A 20,361-nucleotide genomic window follows, 5' to 3' on the forward strand; every position below is an offset into this window, starting at 1 on the left:
GAAACTCCTAACTGGTGGCTGCTACCCTCTGTCCCTTCCCATCCTGGTCTACCCTCCAAACAGAAGCCAGGATGATTCCAAATGTAAATTTCCACTTTCCCACTTTAGTCCCTGAATTTCCTATTTCTCCCTCACAAATATCCACATGTCAGGGGAATAAATCCAAATGCCTTTCCAGGGCATACAAAGCTTTGCCTGCTTTGTTTCCGCCCTCCATCTTAAGCTCTCTCCCCTTCCTCACACACCAACCACTGGAGCCAAACAGAACTAACTGTAGTGCTATAAATTAACCCTGCCTGCTCGCTTTCCTTTAGTCAAGATGTTTCATTCATCTTCAATGGTCTGATTCTCCACTCCACACGCTGCACCTACTCATCTTCCCAGACACTGGACACTTTTCCTGACACCACTACTCCCCAAGCAGACTTGTAGTGCTACTGCATCCTTCATGGAGCTTCCCCTCGGTACCTAATGTCACATTAGTGACCTTGTCTATATCTGTTTCCCTTTACCAGAGTCCCACTTCTTGAACGCTGGAATACATCTTGCTCATCCTTGGAGCTTAGCACAAATGTCTGTCTAACATGCCAAGATTGCTTAATTAACGGCTGTTGAATGACAATGTGGAGGCAGAGGTAACTGCACCTCTTCCTATAACATGCAGTCAGGTTTTGGTCGCTTCATGGAAACCTTTCCTGCTTGTCAAACTCACCCTCTGCCCTGGGCTAGGTGCTTCCTACTGGGCTCCCAGAGTTCTCTGTGCATATGCTACCATGGCTTTGCCACACTGGGTTGTGTTGGTTTATGGTTATCTCTTGCTAATCAGACTGCAATCTCCTGGAAAATCAGGGACTGGGTTACCTGCTGCTATTCCCCCAGAGCTCAGCCCAGGGTCTGACACAGAAGAGACTCTTCATTTATACAATAAGGGTATCTAAAGAATTATTTTCTGCCCATTTACGTTTTCCTTGAAAAAAAGAGGAAAAGATATCTTTATTATCTACTTTATAGTTAAAATGAATATTCATAAATAGCCTAAATTTCTCTTTTCCCTCTTTCCCTGCTCTAGCTGCTTCCAGGTTAATCCATCTGACCTTTAGTTAGGGCTTCTTGACCTTCCTTACTGCTGCTTTCAGAATTACTTCTTCCATTTGGCCACGGTGCGTCTTCTGCTACCTTTCCCTTTCTGGGGAAAGAGTTAATAGATTTCCTGCATGTTAATCATTTTTATTTTTTATTAACTTGATTAATCAAGATTTGAGAGAATTATTTTCTTAGGTACTGAGTAAAGTGCAGTTCTAGGCATGCTATTTAAATAGTTATTTGTTGTCGCTAGTGACGTCAAGTCTCTGACACCTAGCGACTCTGTGTACAGCAGAGCTGAACCCTGCCCAATCTTTTCTTTGGCTATCCTCTCACCTTCTGGTGCCATATCAGATAATGCTTCGCTGTTATTCATAGGGTTTTCATTTCCAACTTTTTTCAGAAGGTGGTGGCTAGGTCCTTCTTCCTGGTCTGTCTTAGTCTGGAAGTTCTACCGAAACCTGTCCACCACGGGTGACCCTGCTGGTTTTTGAAATACTGGTGGCATAGCGTTCATTACAGCAGCAACACAGCCACCTCAGTATGACAAGCGACAGATGTGTAGTGTGGTTCCCTGACCAGAAAACGAACCCAGGCCGCGGCAGTGAGAGTGCTGAATCTTAACCACCAGACCACCAGAGCTGGCAAATACTTATTACTTGATATTTTACATTAGTGAAGTGCTGCTGGATTCTATCAATAACTTTGCCTCACCCAAAGCAAAAACTAATCCCTAGATTCAATTGAAGAGCCCTCTGGAATGCCTCTGATTGACGTATTTATCAACATAATTAATGAGATCTCTCCTGATCTTCCACACCAAAGCAAAGGGAACAATTAAATGCTTCTGGGGCTGGAGGGAGAGAGAGTATCCATACCTGACAAGTTTGGCAATCAGACAGTGATTCCTAAAGGAGTCCAAATTTAGCATTGAAGCATTTTGTTTTCCCAGTTTTCATCTAAAACAGGAATGATGAGCTGTGAAATATCCTGGCATCTGGAATTCATTACACCCATAGCATTGCTTATGTATTTTAGTGCGTAGGCTGACTTCCCCAAAATCACACAGTAAGAACTTGAATCAAGATTATCTGACTCCAAATCATGTCTTCCGAAGCTTCTCAATAATGCCAGTTGTTCTCAACTGACTTAACAAGGGCAGATATCTGCACTGCTAATTCCCTCATACCCTTCAAGGCTTTGCTCAAGGTCATCTACTCAAGAGGGCCTATCTGATCTGTCATCCACCCCGAAGCCTATTCCCCTTCACCTGCTCTTTTGCTTTTCTCCATAATGCTATTGCCTTCTAACAGAGTATATAATTTATTTACATATTAAAATTATTCTTTACTGTTTGCCACCTCCCTCTAGAACACAAGCCCTGCAAGGGAAGAATCTTTGTTTTGTTCACTAATGTGTCCCAAGCACTTACAACAGTGGCAGGCACACAGGTGGTGTTACAGACCGAATTATGTCCCCTCAAAATTTATAAGTTGAAGCCCTAACTCCCAATGTGACTCTGTTTGGAGAGAGGCCCTTTAAGGAGAGGATTAAGGTTAAATGAGGTCATATGGGTGGGGCCCTGAACTGATAGGACTGGTAAACTTATAAGAAGAGGAAGGGATCCCAGGAAAGGCCATCTGAAGACACAAGAAAGTGGCCATCTGTAAGCCAGGAAAAGAGGCCTCACTACAAACCAATCTTGCTGGTACCTTAATCTCGGACTTCCAGACTCCAGGCTGTAGGAAAATAAATCCCCGTTGTTTAAACTGCCCAGTCTCTGGTGTGCTGTTATGGCAGCCCAAGCAGACGAACACACCTGATACTCAGTGAAGAGATGTGAATGCACGAAGAGCTCAAGTTCACTCTTCAAACCCATATTGTTCTCACAACACTTTTTTTTTCCTATTCCCTCTCAGCTTTCTGGTTGAAAAATTGATCTTGGAGTATCTGCGAAGTGGCTGGCTAGAAAATTACTTTATCTACTTCAGAGGTAGAATGATCATGTCACTAGTGTCAGCAATAGGCATCGAATCTTCTCCTCTGTCCTCACTTTTAGCTTAGAAGTGAGGGGGATAGGTGGAGTTTGAGCCTGAAAAGCTGAAATTCATTATTACAGTTTACCACAGATCAATTTTATAAGCATGAATTAAATAATTTTAAATGGTACAACTACCTTATCTTTCAAATCTATGATGGGTTGAATATGCTCCTTTTGGTGAAACTGAGAGCTATCAAAAAAATAATTTATAATTTCAAAACAATTTCTATAGAATCAAAGTTTTTATCAGTTTAGAAAACTCCCTGTGTATGTTTGTTGTGACTCAAAAAATTATTTCTCTTTCAAATAACGTTTGCAATCTCTGCCAGGGAAGGAGGGAAGACCAGAGAGCTGGAGGGAGGGAAGGAGGAAGGAAAGGAGGCAGGAAGGAAAAAGAAAATTAGATACTGCTAAAGCCAGGCCCCCTCAGGCTTCAAAATACTCTCTAAAGCAGTGTGAGAAATTTACACTCCCACCAGCAATATATAATGGTTTCCATTTCCCTTAAATCCTCACAAAACTTCTTAGGTTTGACCAATCTTATGGATGTAAGTGGAATCTCATTGTGGTTTTAACTTACATTTTTCCCTGATAAAATATAACGTTGAGCATCTTTTCATGTTTCTTTTACATTCTGGTTTCTTCTTCTTTTCAGTTAACTCTTTATATTCTTTGTGTATTTTTCTTTCAGTAGCTTGTCACTTATTGATTGATTTGTAGTTATTTATATAATTGGACATTGGTCATTTCTTCCGTACACCGACTGAAAATATTTTCTCCAATACATGGATTTATTTCACACTATGTTGTACAATCTTGTGTCAAGAATTGTGAAGGTTAGGAGACTTTAATATACTTATAAGATAGCAAGTTAGCCAGCCAAGATGGTATAGATACTGGTAGAAGACAGGAGACTCCTCGGTCAAGGAAAAAAAGACAGCTTACCACTCACAGTAATACTGGTAGCCAGGGTGTCAGAAGTTTTGTACCATTTCCAAGAGCCTTGAGCAGACAGGTTCAGGCAAAGATGACTAGATAATACCTGCACATGCAGAGGGTTGCACTGCAGTAGAGAAAGCATGAGATTTGAACCTTGAATCATTTATGATGGGCAGAATGCATGGCTCCCCTTTGCTCATAAGGGAAACACTATATCTTCCAATGCTATTCACTATACAAACATCTTTGGAAAGGCAGTCCAGAACAAAGGGCTATCAGTGCCTCACTCTTCATAACATTCAGAAATGAGACGTAAAGAAAATTGTCTCCTAACAATATTACTCCTCATTTCTATGCCACTTTCACTATTAATGATTTTTTTCTATGAGCACACCAATCCCTAAGCCACTCCTATTATTCTGACTAACAAAGGCTGAGACTAAATCCATAAACTTGTTTCATACATTTAATTATCAAAGGACTCCAAGCAGCAGGCAGAGGTCAATTGGCAGTATTGATCCCAACCATGTCCCCACAGGGGCCTGGACCCATTGAACTGAACAAATCCCATAAATCATTAGGACCTATCTTACAAAACTGAATGGCTTTCTCTTTGAGTTTTAGTAATGACCTTCCCACTTGGTTTGAAGTTTTCATCTAGATATAGCAGGATGTTTTAGCGATGGCACAGACTTCACCCCCGGCCGCAGGGAGGAAGTCTAGGGCAAGTCTTTCATTTGTAACAATCTTGGCCAGTAAGTTGAGGCTGTCCTGAATACTTTCTAGGGCCAAAGCAGGTGTGATTAGGCATTCCCTCCCCAGGTGCCAAGGTGGTTGTTCTTGCTCAGCCACTAGAAAATTGTCGTTATTCTGGTGGTTGTAACGTCACCATTTTTCCTATTGTTTCCAACTCATGCCCAGAACTTTCCTTCAGAAGGGTCAGGTGGAGGAGGGACAAAGACATTTTTATAAAACTTAAAGAAAGCCATTATGCACACACAGAGGCAGTGTACTCAACCACGTAGCCATTATCTTTGTGTCTGAGGACTATGAGAGTCCAGAGGTAATCTGGGTGGCTGAAACAGAATTGTCTAAAATCCTCTGCCCACTTTTGGGTAGGCTGTCACCCACAGAGTAGACCAACCAGTATATCCTGAGTTTGACAAGGTCAGGAGAAAGAAAGAATCCTCATGCTCACAAAGGGTCAGCATAGAATCCCAAATTTTTAAAATATGTCTACGTAACTAATGGAAAACTTCTGTTTCTACACTTACACAATTCAACACTTTACCTCTGAATCCAAAAGTGTGGGATTCTTTTCCTCAAATTAAATAATTTTGATAGCAACTACCCAGAGTCACCACAGACCCCACAGGTAATAAAAGGGCTCAGTCTCACAAGACTGCCTCCCACTTCAGACACCAACCATGAGTCCCAGAACATCACCTGGACTTCTGACTGACTGATTATAAATCAGGGGTAACTGAAACACCCTCCTTGAGTTCAATAATATGCTACAATGGCTGACAGAACCAAGAAAAGTGCTATATTTATGATTACTGGTTTGTTTTAAAGGAACAGCTTTGTTTTAAACAATTTGTTTTAAAGGAACTTAGGAACAGCTAAATGGAAGAGATGTATAGCACAAGGTATGTGGGAAATGGTGCAGAGCTTCCATGCCCTCTCCAGGTGTGTCATCTTCCCAGAATCTTGATGTGTTTGCCAACCTGGAAGCACTCCAAACCTCTCTGGTTCGAGTTCTTACAGAAGCTTCATTACACAGGCATGCCTGATCAAATCATTGGTCATTGGTGAATAAGTCGGTCTCCAGCCCCTCTCTCCTCCCTAGAGAGCAGGAGTAGGGCTGAAGTTCCAATCCTATAATCACATAGTTGGTTCCCCTGGCAACCAGCCCTCTTCCTCTAAAATCACCTTATCATTAGCATAAACTCAGGTGTGACTGAAAAGCACTTACTGTGAATAGCAGAAGACACTCCTCTCACTGCTATCACTGAGAAAATTACACGGTTTTAGGAGCTCTGGGCCAGGAACTGGGGATGAAGACCAAATATATATATTTTTATTATATCCTAATATCACAGTAACCGTCTCTGCCCCTTCATCATGATAATTATTCAGGAGGAACAACTGCATTCAGTAACCAAACTGCCTTACTAAGCTGTGTACATCAGAAGGAAATAAAAGAGACGGAGTCAGAAATCTTATTGAGTTGATCAATTATCACCAAACGCCAGAAGCCTATGGGTGATGTGGAGCATGGAAGACCCATCAGATCCCTTGACTATCAGTCTATTGTTGAGTGGCTTTTATAATAGAAACCACACCATGGTCAGACTGCAAGCTGTCTGGAAAGCCAAACACATGACACAGATTAGTTTCAAGGACGATAACGGTGTATCCAGAGTCAGCTGATTGAACAAGAACAGCAACACTGTAACTTGAAAAATGTGTCAATAGTCGTGAGGACTTCTGGTAGCCCCAAGAAGGAATCAAAATCTGATGCAGTCCATCTACCAACACTACGCAGGAGCAATGCCCTGTGAACTGTGAGTCGCAGAATACTTTACTACATGCCCAGTTTATGATGGCATATGTGTTGTGATGTCCAATATGATGATGGATCCAGGCAGCAATGGAATTATCCAGGCAATGCAGGCTTGGTCAGCAGCTGGACTCCAGCTGGTCTCATCAGCAAATAAGCCCTTACTGTGGACATCTACAAGAACAACTCAAGTTCCTATCAGTGGCCACAGTTTCTTTCCACAGATTACAGCCCCAAAGAAACCTCTTTTTCATATGCAATCAGTACTTTTCCAAGTGTTAAACAAAAGAGGTAGGTCTAACAGCCCAGGAGAGTAAAAACAGATAAAAGTTTGTGAAGTAGAATACTGGCCGGAACTGTGAGAACAGCCTTGATTTCTGCCCGTGGAACAGAAGTCATCCGTTTGGGGTTCTGCACAGCTGTTGCTGAGTTGAACAGCCACAGGAGCCCAGTGGACACCATGTGGTTTCAGTGCACCTGAACCATCAGTGAACCAGTCGAGGCATTTAGCGCAACTGATTGAAGTCTCCATTGATTCAGCATCTTGCTTTAAGCAGCAGAGTGGAGGTTAAAGTGTCCCTGAAAAGAATAGCTGCCATTTTCTCAGGTAAAGCCAAGACGCTCCTGGGGCTAGGCCAGCTATTTTCTTCAGTATGTCATTTCCATTTACTAAATAAGACTTGTTGCTTTCTTCCCACCTTGCTAGTCATTGAATCCCAGTTGACCCACCAAAATGGAACTATCAGGCACAAGATTCTCAGGCCTCCATAGGTCACACATTCAGTTTCTACAAGAGTCCAGTAGCAAGTGAACAGTTGCTTTTCAAAGTGATAGACCTGGAAGTCGTATTGGGAAGGTGACAAGTTTAAAACACCAAGAGCCACCTCTAGGAGGCTGCTTCCTCTGGCAAGAGGTTCTAATCAGCAGCCCATCTGTCACAGAGACTTGCAGCAGAAAGTAATCATTGGAGTTACGTGGCCTTCTGCACATGCGGCTATAGGTAGAAGCACTTCCCTATATGTGGCTGTTTTCCTATCAAGAGCATTCTCTTTGGTACTTATGAGCATTCACAGTAGGAACAAATAAAACATAAATACCAACTATATTCAACAATGGAAGTTAATATAGCAGCACAGTGAATCAGCCAAAGGGCCCCAGTCACAATTTCCTTTAGTCACAAGTTCTAAAGTTCCTTTAGAATATTTTTATCCTACCTTGTCTTATACTCTCCCAAATAAATCATTATTATGCTGTTTTATAAGTTAGTGCTTTTTTAGTTTTAGTCATAATTTTCAATTTCTTTGTTCTTTTTTCTTCTAACTCCATGTTTCTGGTGTCAATGACATTTTTCCAAAAGGACATTCCTTAGCAGGTTTTTTCCCAGAAACAATAAATGATTGTTAAGTTATTTCAGTCTTTTTCTTAAGAACACCTTTAATTTTTTCGTCATTGTTTAATATTAGTCTAGATGGCTACAGAATTCTAGGCCGAATTCTAATTACTTTCCCTTAGTTATTTGCAGATATAATTTCAATTATTTTCCTGGCCTTTATTGATGCTTTTGAGAAATCTCTTATTAACATTTTTTCTTTGTAGATTACCTATTCTTCTTTTGTTGCTTTTAAGAAATTTTCCTTTATCTTTGGTATTCTGCAATTTCACTGTATTAGTCAAAGGTTTGTGTACTTTTATCTAAATAACTGAGGATTCACATACTATATAATAACTGAGGATTCACATACTATATAATATTTGAAATAGCGTCTCTCTGGCATTGTCTACCTTCTCTCCTGATGTAAATCCTATCTGACAAAAGTCTTTCTTGCCACTCAATCTTCCAAGTCTTTTAACCTTATGTTCATACCATCTATTTCTTGTCTGCCTCTATGGAATTTTCTGTCATTTTTTCAGATGTTTTTCCAATTTACCCATTCTGTGTTTAGCTTATTACTAGCTACTCTTTAAACTATATATTGCATTTGTAATCTCTAGAATTTTATTTGCTTCCTTTTCAAGTCTTATTTTTTTCACAGTGTTCTTTCAGATTGCCATTAATTGGCTTAAATTCATGGTGTTTTAATTCTGCTGTTCACGGTGCCCACTGTCTATCCCTCCGGGAAATTGATTCTAAGCGCACATCATGAGATTTTTATTGTGAGAACTTTTAAAGTGGTGCTCGTTCTGTTCAGTGAGGACCTTTGTTTTGTCTTCTGGAGAGTCAGACATTCCTCTAGATTTGTTTTCATTTGCTTTTTCCTGGTGCCCCAAGAGAATCACCAGCTCAGGATAAAATTTCATGATGATTTCTCTTCATGGAGGTCTCAGATCATATCGGTAAGGTAGAATAAATCTGAAATTTCAGCCCAAGAGAGACACAGCTCTATCAGTTTCAATTCTCAGGGAAAATGCTCTTCTACTCAAAACCAGGCAATGAGAGGTGAGCTTTTTGCCCATCTTCCAGGGCGAATGGTATTTTTTTTCCAAGCTCACACTTTTACTGAGGTTGTAATCCTTTGAGTGTCCCAACCTCATATGAGAGGTTTCTGACTTAGTTTCCTGTGTTACACTGGTCCCATAAAGGTTCTCTGGTCCTCATATAATGTCCCACACTGGGCACTGAAACCCAAAACAAATGGTTCTCAAAATCAACCCCTTCTCTCCCCAGTCACCTGCAAGGTCATCTCCAAGGTCAGCTCATTTGGTTATCCTCTGGTTTTCACACCCAGGGATTTCTCTTTCTTCTGAGATCAAGTATACTTTTAAAAGAATGTTTGTTACATTCTTTTATTGTGGTGTTTGGAGGGGGAGAGTTTTAGCTTTAATGTACTATGTTTCTCTAGAAGGCCAAAATATTACCAGACAAAAATTAACGTCAAATTTCCATTGAAGACTGAATCATTAAACTGTGAAAACATCTGTAAAGTGAAGCTGTTCAAAAGAATATTCACTTACCACTGAGAAGTGACAAAGAAGCTTGCACAAATGTTTTTGCAATATAATGTAAAATTGTGCAAGTATTTACACAATGAATAGTGGAGTGGGTAGAATTAAGACCAATCCTAAATTACACTCTATATGAGCCTACATCACTGAGTGTTTAAACAGCAAGTATCATTTTTTTTACGATAACAGAAAAAGGCACGTAAGTTAAAAGCATATAAAACTGTTTCCCTGAGCATATTCAGACAAGCAAAACGTTAGTTATACTTCTACTTCTTGCCCCTGGTTACACATAATTAGATAAAGATAAGAGGAAGAAGGAAAAAGAAAGTGCCATTTTATTTTAGTTTCAATGGAGTGCTGAGAAAAGCTGAAACCTGGGTAGTCTGCAGTTTCATCAGCAGCATAGAACAGCTCAATCTGAAAAGCAAGCACTCATTAGCTTAATGCAAGACCAAGCTGTGATTCCCACAGAGTCCCTTTAGGGTAAGTCTTTGGCAAACAAGAAAGCAGAGGCAGTCAGGCTGAGGAAAGTCACACTCCAAAGGTTGCATCTGCAAAGTTATTTATATAACTCCAAGTGAGAATTTAAGGCTCTAATTAGAGAACCTATTTGAAGGCTCCTCTTTGAACTTGCAAAGTTTAGCTCTTTAAACATATTATTCAATATTTATCTTCCCAGCTGAAAGTAATATCTCCTTTCCTAAATCCTGATTATATCATAGTATTTCCACTACTATACTACTTAGCACATTTTGCACAGCAAGGTAATTGCAATTCCCGTGTGTCTGCCCCCTCCACTAAATAAAACTGCTTGAGGATAGGGACCTTCTCTTGTTTATCTTTCAATAGTCAAGAATGACTCCAAAAAGATCATTGTTGAGTTACAAGTGCTTCTGATTCATTTGTTTATTTTATACCGATTTCCTAAGTGCCTAGTCTGCAGCAGGCACAGTTCCGTGGGCTGATGAATGAGCCACGACTTAGACCAAAAGCCCTGCCATGATGGAGCGTACATTCTACCTCGGTGAGACAGATACAAAATTAGTAAAATGCGTCATATTAGAAGGTAATATGTGCTATGGAGAAAAGATAAAGCCTGGTGAGAAATAGTTGGGGGACCAGGTGTAGTTTGAAATAAGTGACAAAGGCAGGCTTCGTTAGGAAGCAGGCAGGAGTGAGCCATGTGAATACCTAGGGAAAGAACATTCAAGGAAGAGTGAAGGGCAAAAGCAAAGGCCCCCGGAGAGAAGCAGGTCTGCTCCTTCAGGATCAGTAAGAAGCCTGATGCAGGTGGAGTAGAGAAATCAGGAGCAAGGAGGAAAGTAGCAGAAGACGAGCGCAGAAAAGGGACCAAGAACATATCAAGTACCTTGCGAACCATTGAAAGGACTTTGGTATTTGCATGAAATAAAACACCTGGCACGTTTGCTTTCTTCTGAGATCAACTACACAGAAATAGTTGTGGTTTATGCTAGAGATTAGAGTAGGAAAGGGCAATTTGAGCAAAGGAGTGACTAACCTGATTTGTATTTCTTCAGGATCACACTGTCAGGTGTGTTGAGGGGAGACTGTAGAGTGCAAGGACAAAAGGGAGACTCATTTGGAGGCTATTACATTAATAGAAGGGAGCGATGACGGTGGCCCGGATGAGGGTTGTAGCAGTAAAAGTGGTAAGAAATCATCAGTTTCTGTATGTCTTTATAAGTTAGAGACAACAGAATTTACTGACAATTGAACATTCTAAAAGTTGTAAGAAATATAATAAACTTCTGAAATGGAAAGAGAGAGAGAGAAAGAGAAGCAAAGATGCCATTAGATGATGTCTCATCCTGGTTTTTTCACTGAAGTTATACATACACACATGCACATGCAAGCTCGCACACGGAAGTTACAACACAAAGATATACCAGCGCCATCTAGTGGCGTTACTAATCTCCATCTACAGTGGAATGCATTCGTCGATGTTCAGTATTAGCATACAATGGTATAACATGTAAAATCACTTAAGACGTTGTTATAAATGTTTGAGAGGGCTAGTGATTAAAGAAATGTAACTAAAGATTAAACAAAAAAACTTTTGCAATGCCAAGTCATCTTCAGCTTGAACACTGCTTTATCCTTCACAGATAATCAGTAAATTAGGGATTTTCTCTTTCCACCTTCACTCATTTATTCTTTCACTTATTTATACATTCATTTATAAATTATTATATACCATATACTCTGCACATGTTTTTAAACTTGGACTGTGCTTTTGGGGGGGAATAAATGCATATAATGTGGTCGTTAAAATCTAGTGTAATAAATGTGAAGATAGAGCAGTGGTGGTGAAGAAATAATCAACTTCACTTAGGGTTAGAGGAAGGTTCATGAAAGAGATGACTCTTTTCTATAAACTGCCAAGTAAGTACCATTATCTTCTAGTGTTAAAAGTGTATTATATTGGTCCATTTGCATTTAAATTTTCAATGCACTGCCACTAGGTTTAAATGTCCATAAATGCTACATTCACCTCCTGTCTGTTAGGTTCCTCACCTTGTTGATATATCACTAGTGGCTTTCTATGGCCTACATAACATAAAAAAAGAGAGTAGAAGGCCGGAATGCTTCATTTGAACTTCAGGCTCCATCATGTACTTGCTGAGTTCTATGGAACTGGTGACTTAAGCTCTACGGCCAAAGTTTCCTCAAGTACATAGTGGGATGATAATAGTTCCTAATTTATGGGGTTGTTATAATGACTTATTACAGTTATTCTAATACTCAGAATCCTGTCTGACAGATAGTAAATAAATATTAGTGGTATTATAATCATCACACTCTTCTGCCTGACCTTCTGGAATTCCCGTTATGAGGGCCTTTCCTCCATGAACAAGAAGGGCTAATGGAATAGTGGACATGCAAAGTCTGTCTTAAAACATTTAGATCTCAGATCAATTCAACATTTATTCAGAGCTAGCTTATGCCTTTCAGACACACATGCTATCTCCCCAGGCCAGTGCCTTCTCTGTTCTCAAATATTGTCTATTATTGATAAATCACCTATGCCTTTGTCTAACCAAATCCTGCCTCATCTTTCAAGACTTAGCTCATATTTACACTTTCCATGAACCCTCAATTTATTGATATCATATCTCTTTTATGAATTTCCACAAATCCACGAGTCTCAATCCACTGCCCTTAAGAGCCTCATTTTGGCCCTTAATAACATACTAGATTACAGCATTGCTTTAAGTGCATATGTCCTGTTTTTTCCATTTCAGTGATGTTCATTTGGAGAAAAGGAACAAGCATTCCACTTCTAAACAGAATATTATATTATTCAACTGAATAACTTTATAAACTCTTCCTCTCACCTAGGATTCTCATATGGCCCCTATCCCCAGCCCTATTAAAGAATTATTGCTTTATGACACCACTATTAATGATGGGGTATACAATTTTCCTAAGGTATACTAGTGTGGGAAAAAAATGCCAAAAACTACTAAATTAGATGATAACTTGAAGCCAGGGATTAACTAGTGTGGCAGGTAAATATAGTAAACGATCTAGTTTGAAGGAGTTAAATAAAGATTTAGAAAAAAATCACTTTATAGATGCCAAAATAACATTTTAAATAAAATTTTAAATCCACAATATTGAGATACACTTTATGTAAAATAAAATATATTCATTTTAGTACAGCTTGATGAGTTTTCACAAATGTATACACCCATGTAATCACAAACACAATCAAGATACAAAGCATTTCTAATATCCTCGAATTTTGTTCCTACCCCTTTGCAGGCCATCCCCTGCTATCCTCCTGCTCATGGCAACAGCTGACCTGCTTTTTTCTTCCTTCTTATCTTCATAGATTAACTTTATCACTTCTAGAACTTTTTATAAAATGGGACCATGTAATATGTGCTCTTTTGTGTCTAAATGCATTTTCTCAGCACAATGTTTTCAAGATTCATGTATGTTGTCATGTGTACCAGTGGTTCATCTCCTGTTTATTGCTGAGTGTTATTTCAGCATATGGATATACCAATATTTATCTAGCCATTCACCTGTTGATGGACATTTGGGTCATTTCCAATTTGGGGCTATAATGAATAAAGCTACCATAAGCACTCATGTTCTGTATATTCATAAATTTTCAATTTGTTAGTGAATACCTCAAAGTGGATTTGATAGGTCATTTTTAAGTACAAGTTTATATTTATTAGAAACTACAAAAGAGTTTTCTAAAGTAGCTGCAATATTTTATACTCATATCAGTAAGAATATGACAGTTCCAAGTGATCCACATCCTTGTCAACACCTGGTATTATCCGTCTTTGTAATTTTAGTCACTCAAGAGAATGTGTAGTGTGATCTCATTGTGGTCTTAATTCCCATTACTCTAATGCCTAATGTTATTAAGCATCATTTCATGAGCTTATTTCCCATTTTTATATTTTCTCTGGTTAAGTATCTGTTCAAATCCTTTGTCTATATTTTTATCAGGTTGTTTGTCTTCTTAATATTGGTTTTAAGAGATTTTTATACCTTTGGGTACGACTCTTTTGTCAGATATGTGGAGTGACAACCTGTGGTTTCCTTAGAAGAACTGAAGTTTTTATTTTGAGAAAGTCAAATTCATCATTTTTTTTCATTTATAGTTTGTACTTTTACGTACTAAGAATTCTTCGCCTACACCAAAACTCAAAGATTTGCTCCTATGCTTTCTCCTAAAAGATATAGTTTTTCTTTTTAGGTATAAACCTCCAACACAATGCTAAATACAAGTAATAAGGGCAGACATCCTTGCCCTGTTCTCAATCTTACAGCATGAGCACTCAGTTTTTCACTACTAAACATCATCTTAGCTGTAGAATTTTCAGAAGTGCCCTCTATCAGCTTGAGAAAAATTAATTCTATTCATTCTTTCCTAAGAGCTTTTATTATGTTTATGTGTCACACTTTTCTTAACTGCTTTTGCTACAACTATTGATATCATCATGTAACTTTTTTCCTGCTAAAATGAGGACTGATTTTCAAGTGTAAACTGACCTTGCGTTCCTGGGATAAATCCTCCTTGGTCTTATATGTTATTCTTTTTACATATTTTACATATTGATGAATTTGATTTATAAATATTTGGATACATTTCTTTTTTGCGTCTTGTTCATAAGGGATGTCAATGTGCAAATTTCTTTGCAGTTTTTTTGATTTTGGTATTCGGGCAACACTAGCCACATAAACTGAGAAGTCTTTCATTTGACATTTTCCACAAGATTTTGTGTAGAGTTAATTTTACTTCTACCTTAAATGTCTGGTAGATTTTATCAGTGCTTCCACTTGGGTCTAAAGATTGGGGGGGGGGATCAATTATGAACTGAATTTTTTAAATTAATATAAGAAAATTCAGATTGAGTTTGAAATTCTGCTTGAGTTGATTTTAGTAATTTGTGTCTGTCAAGGAATTGGTTCATTTCAACTAAGTTTTAAAATATAGTGGTATAAATCTGTTAATAATATTCTCTTTTTTCCTTTAATATCTGTAGCATTTGCACATGGCACTTTTATATTTCCAATACGGGTATTTCGTATTTTCTCTCTTTTCTTCATGAGCAGTCTAATCAGAATTTTATTAACATTACTGATCTTTTCAGAGAAACAGGTTTTGATTTCATTGACAGTTTCTAGTATTTATCAATTTTCTGTTTCATGGATTTCTGATCTTAGTCTTATTTGCTTCCTTCTTATTCTAGATTTAATTTACTCTTTTTCTTTCTTTTGAGGGGAAAGCTTAGGTCATTGATTTTATATGTTTCCTTTCTAATATAAATATTTAAAGCTAAATATAAAGCTTCAAGCACTGTCTTAGCTGCCTGCCACAAATGTATTTTCACCTTCATTTAATTGAAAGTATTTTCTAACTTCTTTGTGATTTATTCTTTGACCCCTGGATCATAAAGAAGTATATTGTTTAGTTTCCAAATATTTGGGATTCTCCAGATACATTTTTATTATTAGTTTTGAAGTTAATTGTGTGGTAGTGAGAGAACAAATTCACAGAGGCACATTGCAAGCCATATTGAAGGACATATCTCAGTCGTGCTGTTCCAACTATTGCAAGGTCCTCATTATTGTGAAGGAACTGTAGGTGGTTGTGGGAGAGAGTGAACCGGGAGGATTGAGAAAGCAAAGACAGCCCAGTCAGAACAATACAGTTAGGGGAAAGAGTCCTCTACTCCCATGTCTAGGGAGTAAGAGCATGACCTGAAGGGCAAAAAGTTTGAGCACAGGTCGTCAAGAGGCAAGTATCATACCTACTTGACAATCCTTAAAACACCTATGCAAGGGAGACTAGACTTAGAGATGAGGCAGTTAAGAGTCAGGGTGATTAAAATTACTTAGTAATTTTTTTTAATAAAAGTAGTTATTAGATCTATTCAGACTCTGATAGGTTCCCTACACAAATATCTCATTCCTTTTAAAAAGATTTCTTTTTTTAACTTTACATGGGCAAGTGCAATAAGAAATGTGTTGTATCTCACAATTTTAAAACAATAAAATAACTGGAAATTATTTAAGGAAATAACTCTAAGTCACAAAGCTTCTCTTACATAAGAGATCTCACTTTCGAAAAATTTAAAGGGGCAGATATTAAAATAATATTAATTACAGATCCATATTTTTTGATGATGCATATTGATAAAAATCATTTCCCAAAGCCATAATTATTCGGTGAATTAATGGAACACAGGTTTAGAGTTCCTTTGTCACCAAAAGCCACCCTGATTCCTGAGTTCCCACAGGAAAAAAGATCCACAACCACCACACAATTCTGCTCTATGTCTAATTTAACATGCATCTCGTCTCCAAGTGGATCTTTCAATCTCTTCAGATTGACTTAATCACACTTGTTTGTTTATTAATACGCAAACGCACAGACACACACACAAGAATTATCCCTGACTCTACACTTTTTTTCTGACTGACTTACTTTCTTGAATAGTCTATTAGAGTTTTCCAGAGAAACAAAATCAACAGAGTATGTATATATGCACATATTTGCTTACTAGGTGGCGTGATCCAGACCCCTTACACGCGAATGTGGGACAAGGGGCCATCAGGTAGCCAAGGCACTCAGCTGTTTCTCATCACAGGAATCCCTTGCCAGTCGGGTAGAACTCCCGAGATCCCGCGAGATTGGGTTTTCTCTGGGAAGAGCAGGTCCAGGCAGCAGCACTGCAGGCCTGTTTCAGCCGTTCTCTGAGCTGCTCCTGATGCTCAGTGCGTCCCAGCCTGTCTTCTGCCTGCAACTCCGTTAGGACCATCCTCAGTGCCCCCACACACCAAGAAAAGACAAGATCTCGCTCTTAAAGAATTAGCTCACGTGCTTGTAGAAACTGGCAAGTTCACAATCGTAAGGGAGGCCTGCCGGCTGGAGATTCAGGAAAGAGTTGCAGTTTAGTTCCAAAGGTCCTCTGCTGGTTGAATTCTGCCTCTTCCGGGAGGTCAGACCTTTTCTAAGGCCTTCAACTGACTGAATAGGCCCACCCACATTGTGGAGAATAATCTGCTTTATTCAGTCTACTGATTTAAATTTTAATCTCATCTAAAAAAGACCTTCACAGAAACATATAGAATAATATTTGACTGAATATCTGGCCAAATTGACAAAATTAGCCATCACGAATGGCTTCTCCATCTCCTATCAGAGTACTACCTATCCTTCCTTGTCTAAACATGTTGCACTTCCCTAATCCTATAAATCCATTCGAATCTCTCATCTGAATTCTTATAACCCTCTTGTACTACTACTTTAGAGTCTTATCATGTGAAAATGATATTGAAAGCCTTAGAAAGTATATCAGCTCACATTTTTATGTATGTTATCACTGAGTGTGTGGAAGGCAAATCTCCTTGAAAATAGAGACTCTGTTGCATTTCTGCAGCACCTACCACCCCGTCTGGGAAACAGCATTAAATAAATATGTGTTGAATAACTGCAATCTTTCGTTCAAAACATATTTATAGAGCTTCTGTATACATGAGAATATGTTTCACAAGCTCATATGTTCATATTTGTTTTTATCATTGCTACAGTCCCAGTGCCTGGAAGAGTGCCTGGCTCATAAGAGAATCCTTAACAACTATTTGGAAAAGGAATTAGAAATATCAATGATGAGTAATGAGGGAATTAAATGGAATGTAAGCTCCATAAAAGAAGAGATCTTATGCTTCTTGCATATACTCCAAGCCCCCGACACAACTCTGGACATTTATTAATTGCTCACTAAATGAATTGCTTTGACTCTAGCAAAAATTCAGTAGACTCTGTGTATTACCAATTACCACCTTGTGGATGAATGCTTTTACTTGCTAAAAAAGAAAATCCACAGTGTAGGAAAGGTGTTGTCAGATTATACTAAATAAAATTAGAATTATGACTGTTTTGTTTTTATTCTAATAAAGCTTATTATGCCTTATTGGCATCTTCCACTTGAGTTCTATTATTGAACCACCTCAGAACTAAAATAGTGCATATTTTTAAAGTGAAATAGAATACACTGTATAGATTTTAGCAAGAAATGGTAAATTTTAAGCATCTTTAGGATAGCTCTGTAATCCTACAAAAAATCAATTTAACATATATGTTTTTAAATATCCACTATACACAAGTAAACGAAAAGTCAAAATTAAAATTATCAATTTCATCCTTTTATATCTGTATTCCAAGTACAAAAATCCCCCATACTTGTTTTTCTCTTTAAATGTTTAACTTTCAATATTGTAAATAAATGTATTAATGTGGCTATTTGGAAGAAGTTCTAAGATTACTTAATTAATTCATTTACACAAGCTTGTTGCCAATAGTATAACCAGGAACTCCCTGTTAGAAGAGACTGCTACAATGATAAAATAAAATAAAATGCACATTTTAGTTAAGGACTAATGTTTCATTAATTCCACGCAAGAAAACTAAGAACCCCCAACCAAAATGTTTTTAGGTTTCAACTCTTATTTATTTTCATAATGAGATCAAAAGAGGGGTTGGGGTTGGGATTAGGGAAAGAAAATCATTCGATGTTTATATGACCAGAATGTCCATATGGATGACATGTCATACAGAGATGTGATTGCATCAGTCATTTTCAAACCCTCAAGTTCATCATCTCATATAATCTATGTATATATGTGTGAATCAAAACCAGACTTCTTAAAGTGAAATGACATGGAAAAGGAAATCTTACAGAAGACTTCCTGTAATTATCCCATTTCTCTTATAAAATTGGTAACTGATATAATAAAAGTGTTTACTTTTCCTTCCATAGGACCTGATTGGTGACCTGAAGGAGAAGCTTTCAGATCACTTCAAAGATGTCATGGTTGGCCTCATGTACCCACCGCCATCTTATGATGCTCATGAACTCTGGCATGCCATGAAGGTAGTGGTTTGTTGCAAAAATATACTTGTAACAGGTACAGGCCGATATTTCAGCAGAGAGGGAACTGCCCTGTGATGTTGCTACCTGTGATCAGAGAGAGGGGAGGGAATATCTGAGCAAAGATGAAACAATGAAAATGTGATGGTCAGGGGAAGTGACCCTGTTGGAAAGAGGAGACCTCCAGAGCCCAGTGGCTCAGATCAGCCCGTTCTTTTATTATACAAACGCAGACTCCCTGACTAGGCTCTGCACTGAGCTACAGAGAGAAAAAAGTAAGAAAGCTTCTGGGGCTATTCCGATTTGTCTCTCCCCAGTGTGTATTCTTATATTAAGGGGAAATGTTATAAGTTATGTCAACCTCTTTAAATTATTTGTAAAAATTGGGCTCATCAAGCAAAAGTAAGATACAGAGTCAAAGATGAAATATAAATGACATCTTTATTTGTTTATTTTTATGACTTTAAGTTAGTACTTTACAAAAACTATTGCTCAAGTGTATCAAAATTTTACTTTTGAAGGATTAGGACAATTCTTTCTTATAGGAAAGTCATTTCTGTGAAATAATTGACTACAGATTTGCTAGAGATTTTGTTGGCTAGGAATGGGGGATGAAGGGCTTTTTACATCTTTCCAAATGCTGATATTAAACACCTGCAGAACTGTTGAAATCATTCCAATGTGATGCCTGCCAATGACCAGATTACCACAATCTGTGAACAATGTGTGACAGGAAAAAGGAAAGGGGAAAAAAATTAAGGGAATCTGGATTTTGGCCATCATTTTTATCCATCAGAATAGATATTGTTTAAAATCCATATGAATTTCAATTAATCACTTTTTTAAAAAAAAGTTGCATATGTCAGTTCCTACCTCTTTCAAAATTATGTGACTAAAAACTATGAGAAGTCATATGTTACTGTTTAGATGAAACTGTTATATTTTATTAGCATCTCATAGAATGGTAAGGATTTCTGAAGCTTTCCTGAAAAATATTTGTTCTTTAAAATCACTATCAGAGAAGAATATATGCATATGGCTGTAAGAGATCACAGAAAGTACTCAGTCCAAGTGTTTAGGCAAAGGGTACAAAATTCCACATCTAGGATGAGGCAAGGAGAAGCCCCTGAAACGTCCTTGGGAAGTTAGGAGAGCCACGTTCTAATCTGAGCTTACTGAAGAACTGATATTCTAGGAGCAAAAGAGAAAATAAAATCAGTGTCATAATCATTGTTTAAACATGTTTTTCCACATTATTTAGAAATGCCCATGCTGTTTTATTCTAAATGAAGGAACAGAGTTTCAGATAATATTATCTTCTCAGGGTCAAACAGCTAGTAAATAGCAAAGTCAGAACTGAATTGGGTCTG

The 20,361-nt window shown here is 38.1% G+C and overlaps 1 protein-coding gene across 1 annotated transcript in view; it reads left to right on the top strand.

Annotated features, from left to right (window-relative positions):
• The window catches only part of ANXA10 (annexin A10), an 83,270-nt gene that overhangs the window by 38,468 nt on the left and 24,441 nt on the right, over nucleotides 1–20,361 (top strand). The window contains exon 4 of the mRNA XM_014851475.3: nucleotides 18,881–18,994. Coding sequence (XP_014706961.1) covers nucleotides 18,881–18,994 — 114 coding nt within the window. The remainder of the gene's footprint in view (nucleotides 1–18,880; nucleotides 18,995–20,361) is intronic.

Source organism: Equus asinus, chromosome 3, assembly GCF_041296235.1.
Source record: "Equus asinus isolate D_3611 breed Donkey chromosome 3, EquAss-T2T_v2, whole genome shotgun sequence".
NCBI classification, from domain to species: Eukaryota; Metazoa; Chordata; class Mammalia; order Perissodactyla; family Equidae; genus Equus; species Equus asinus.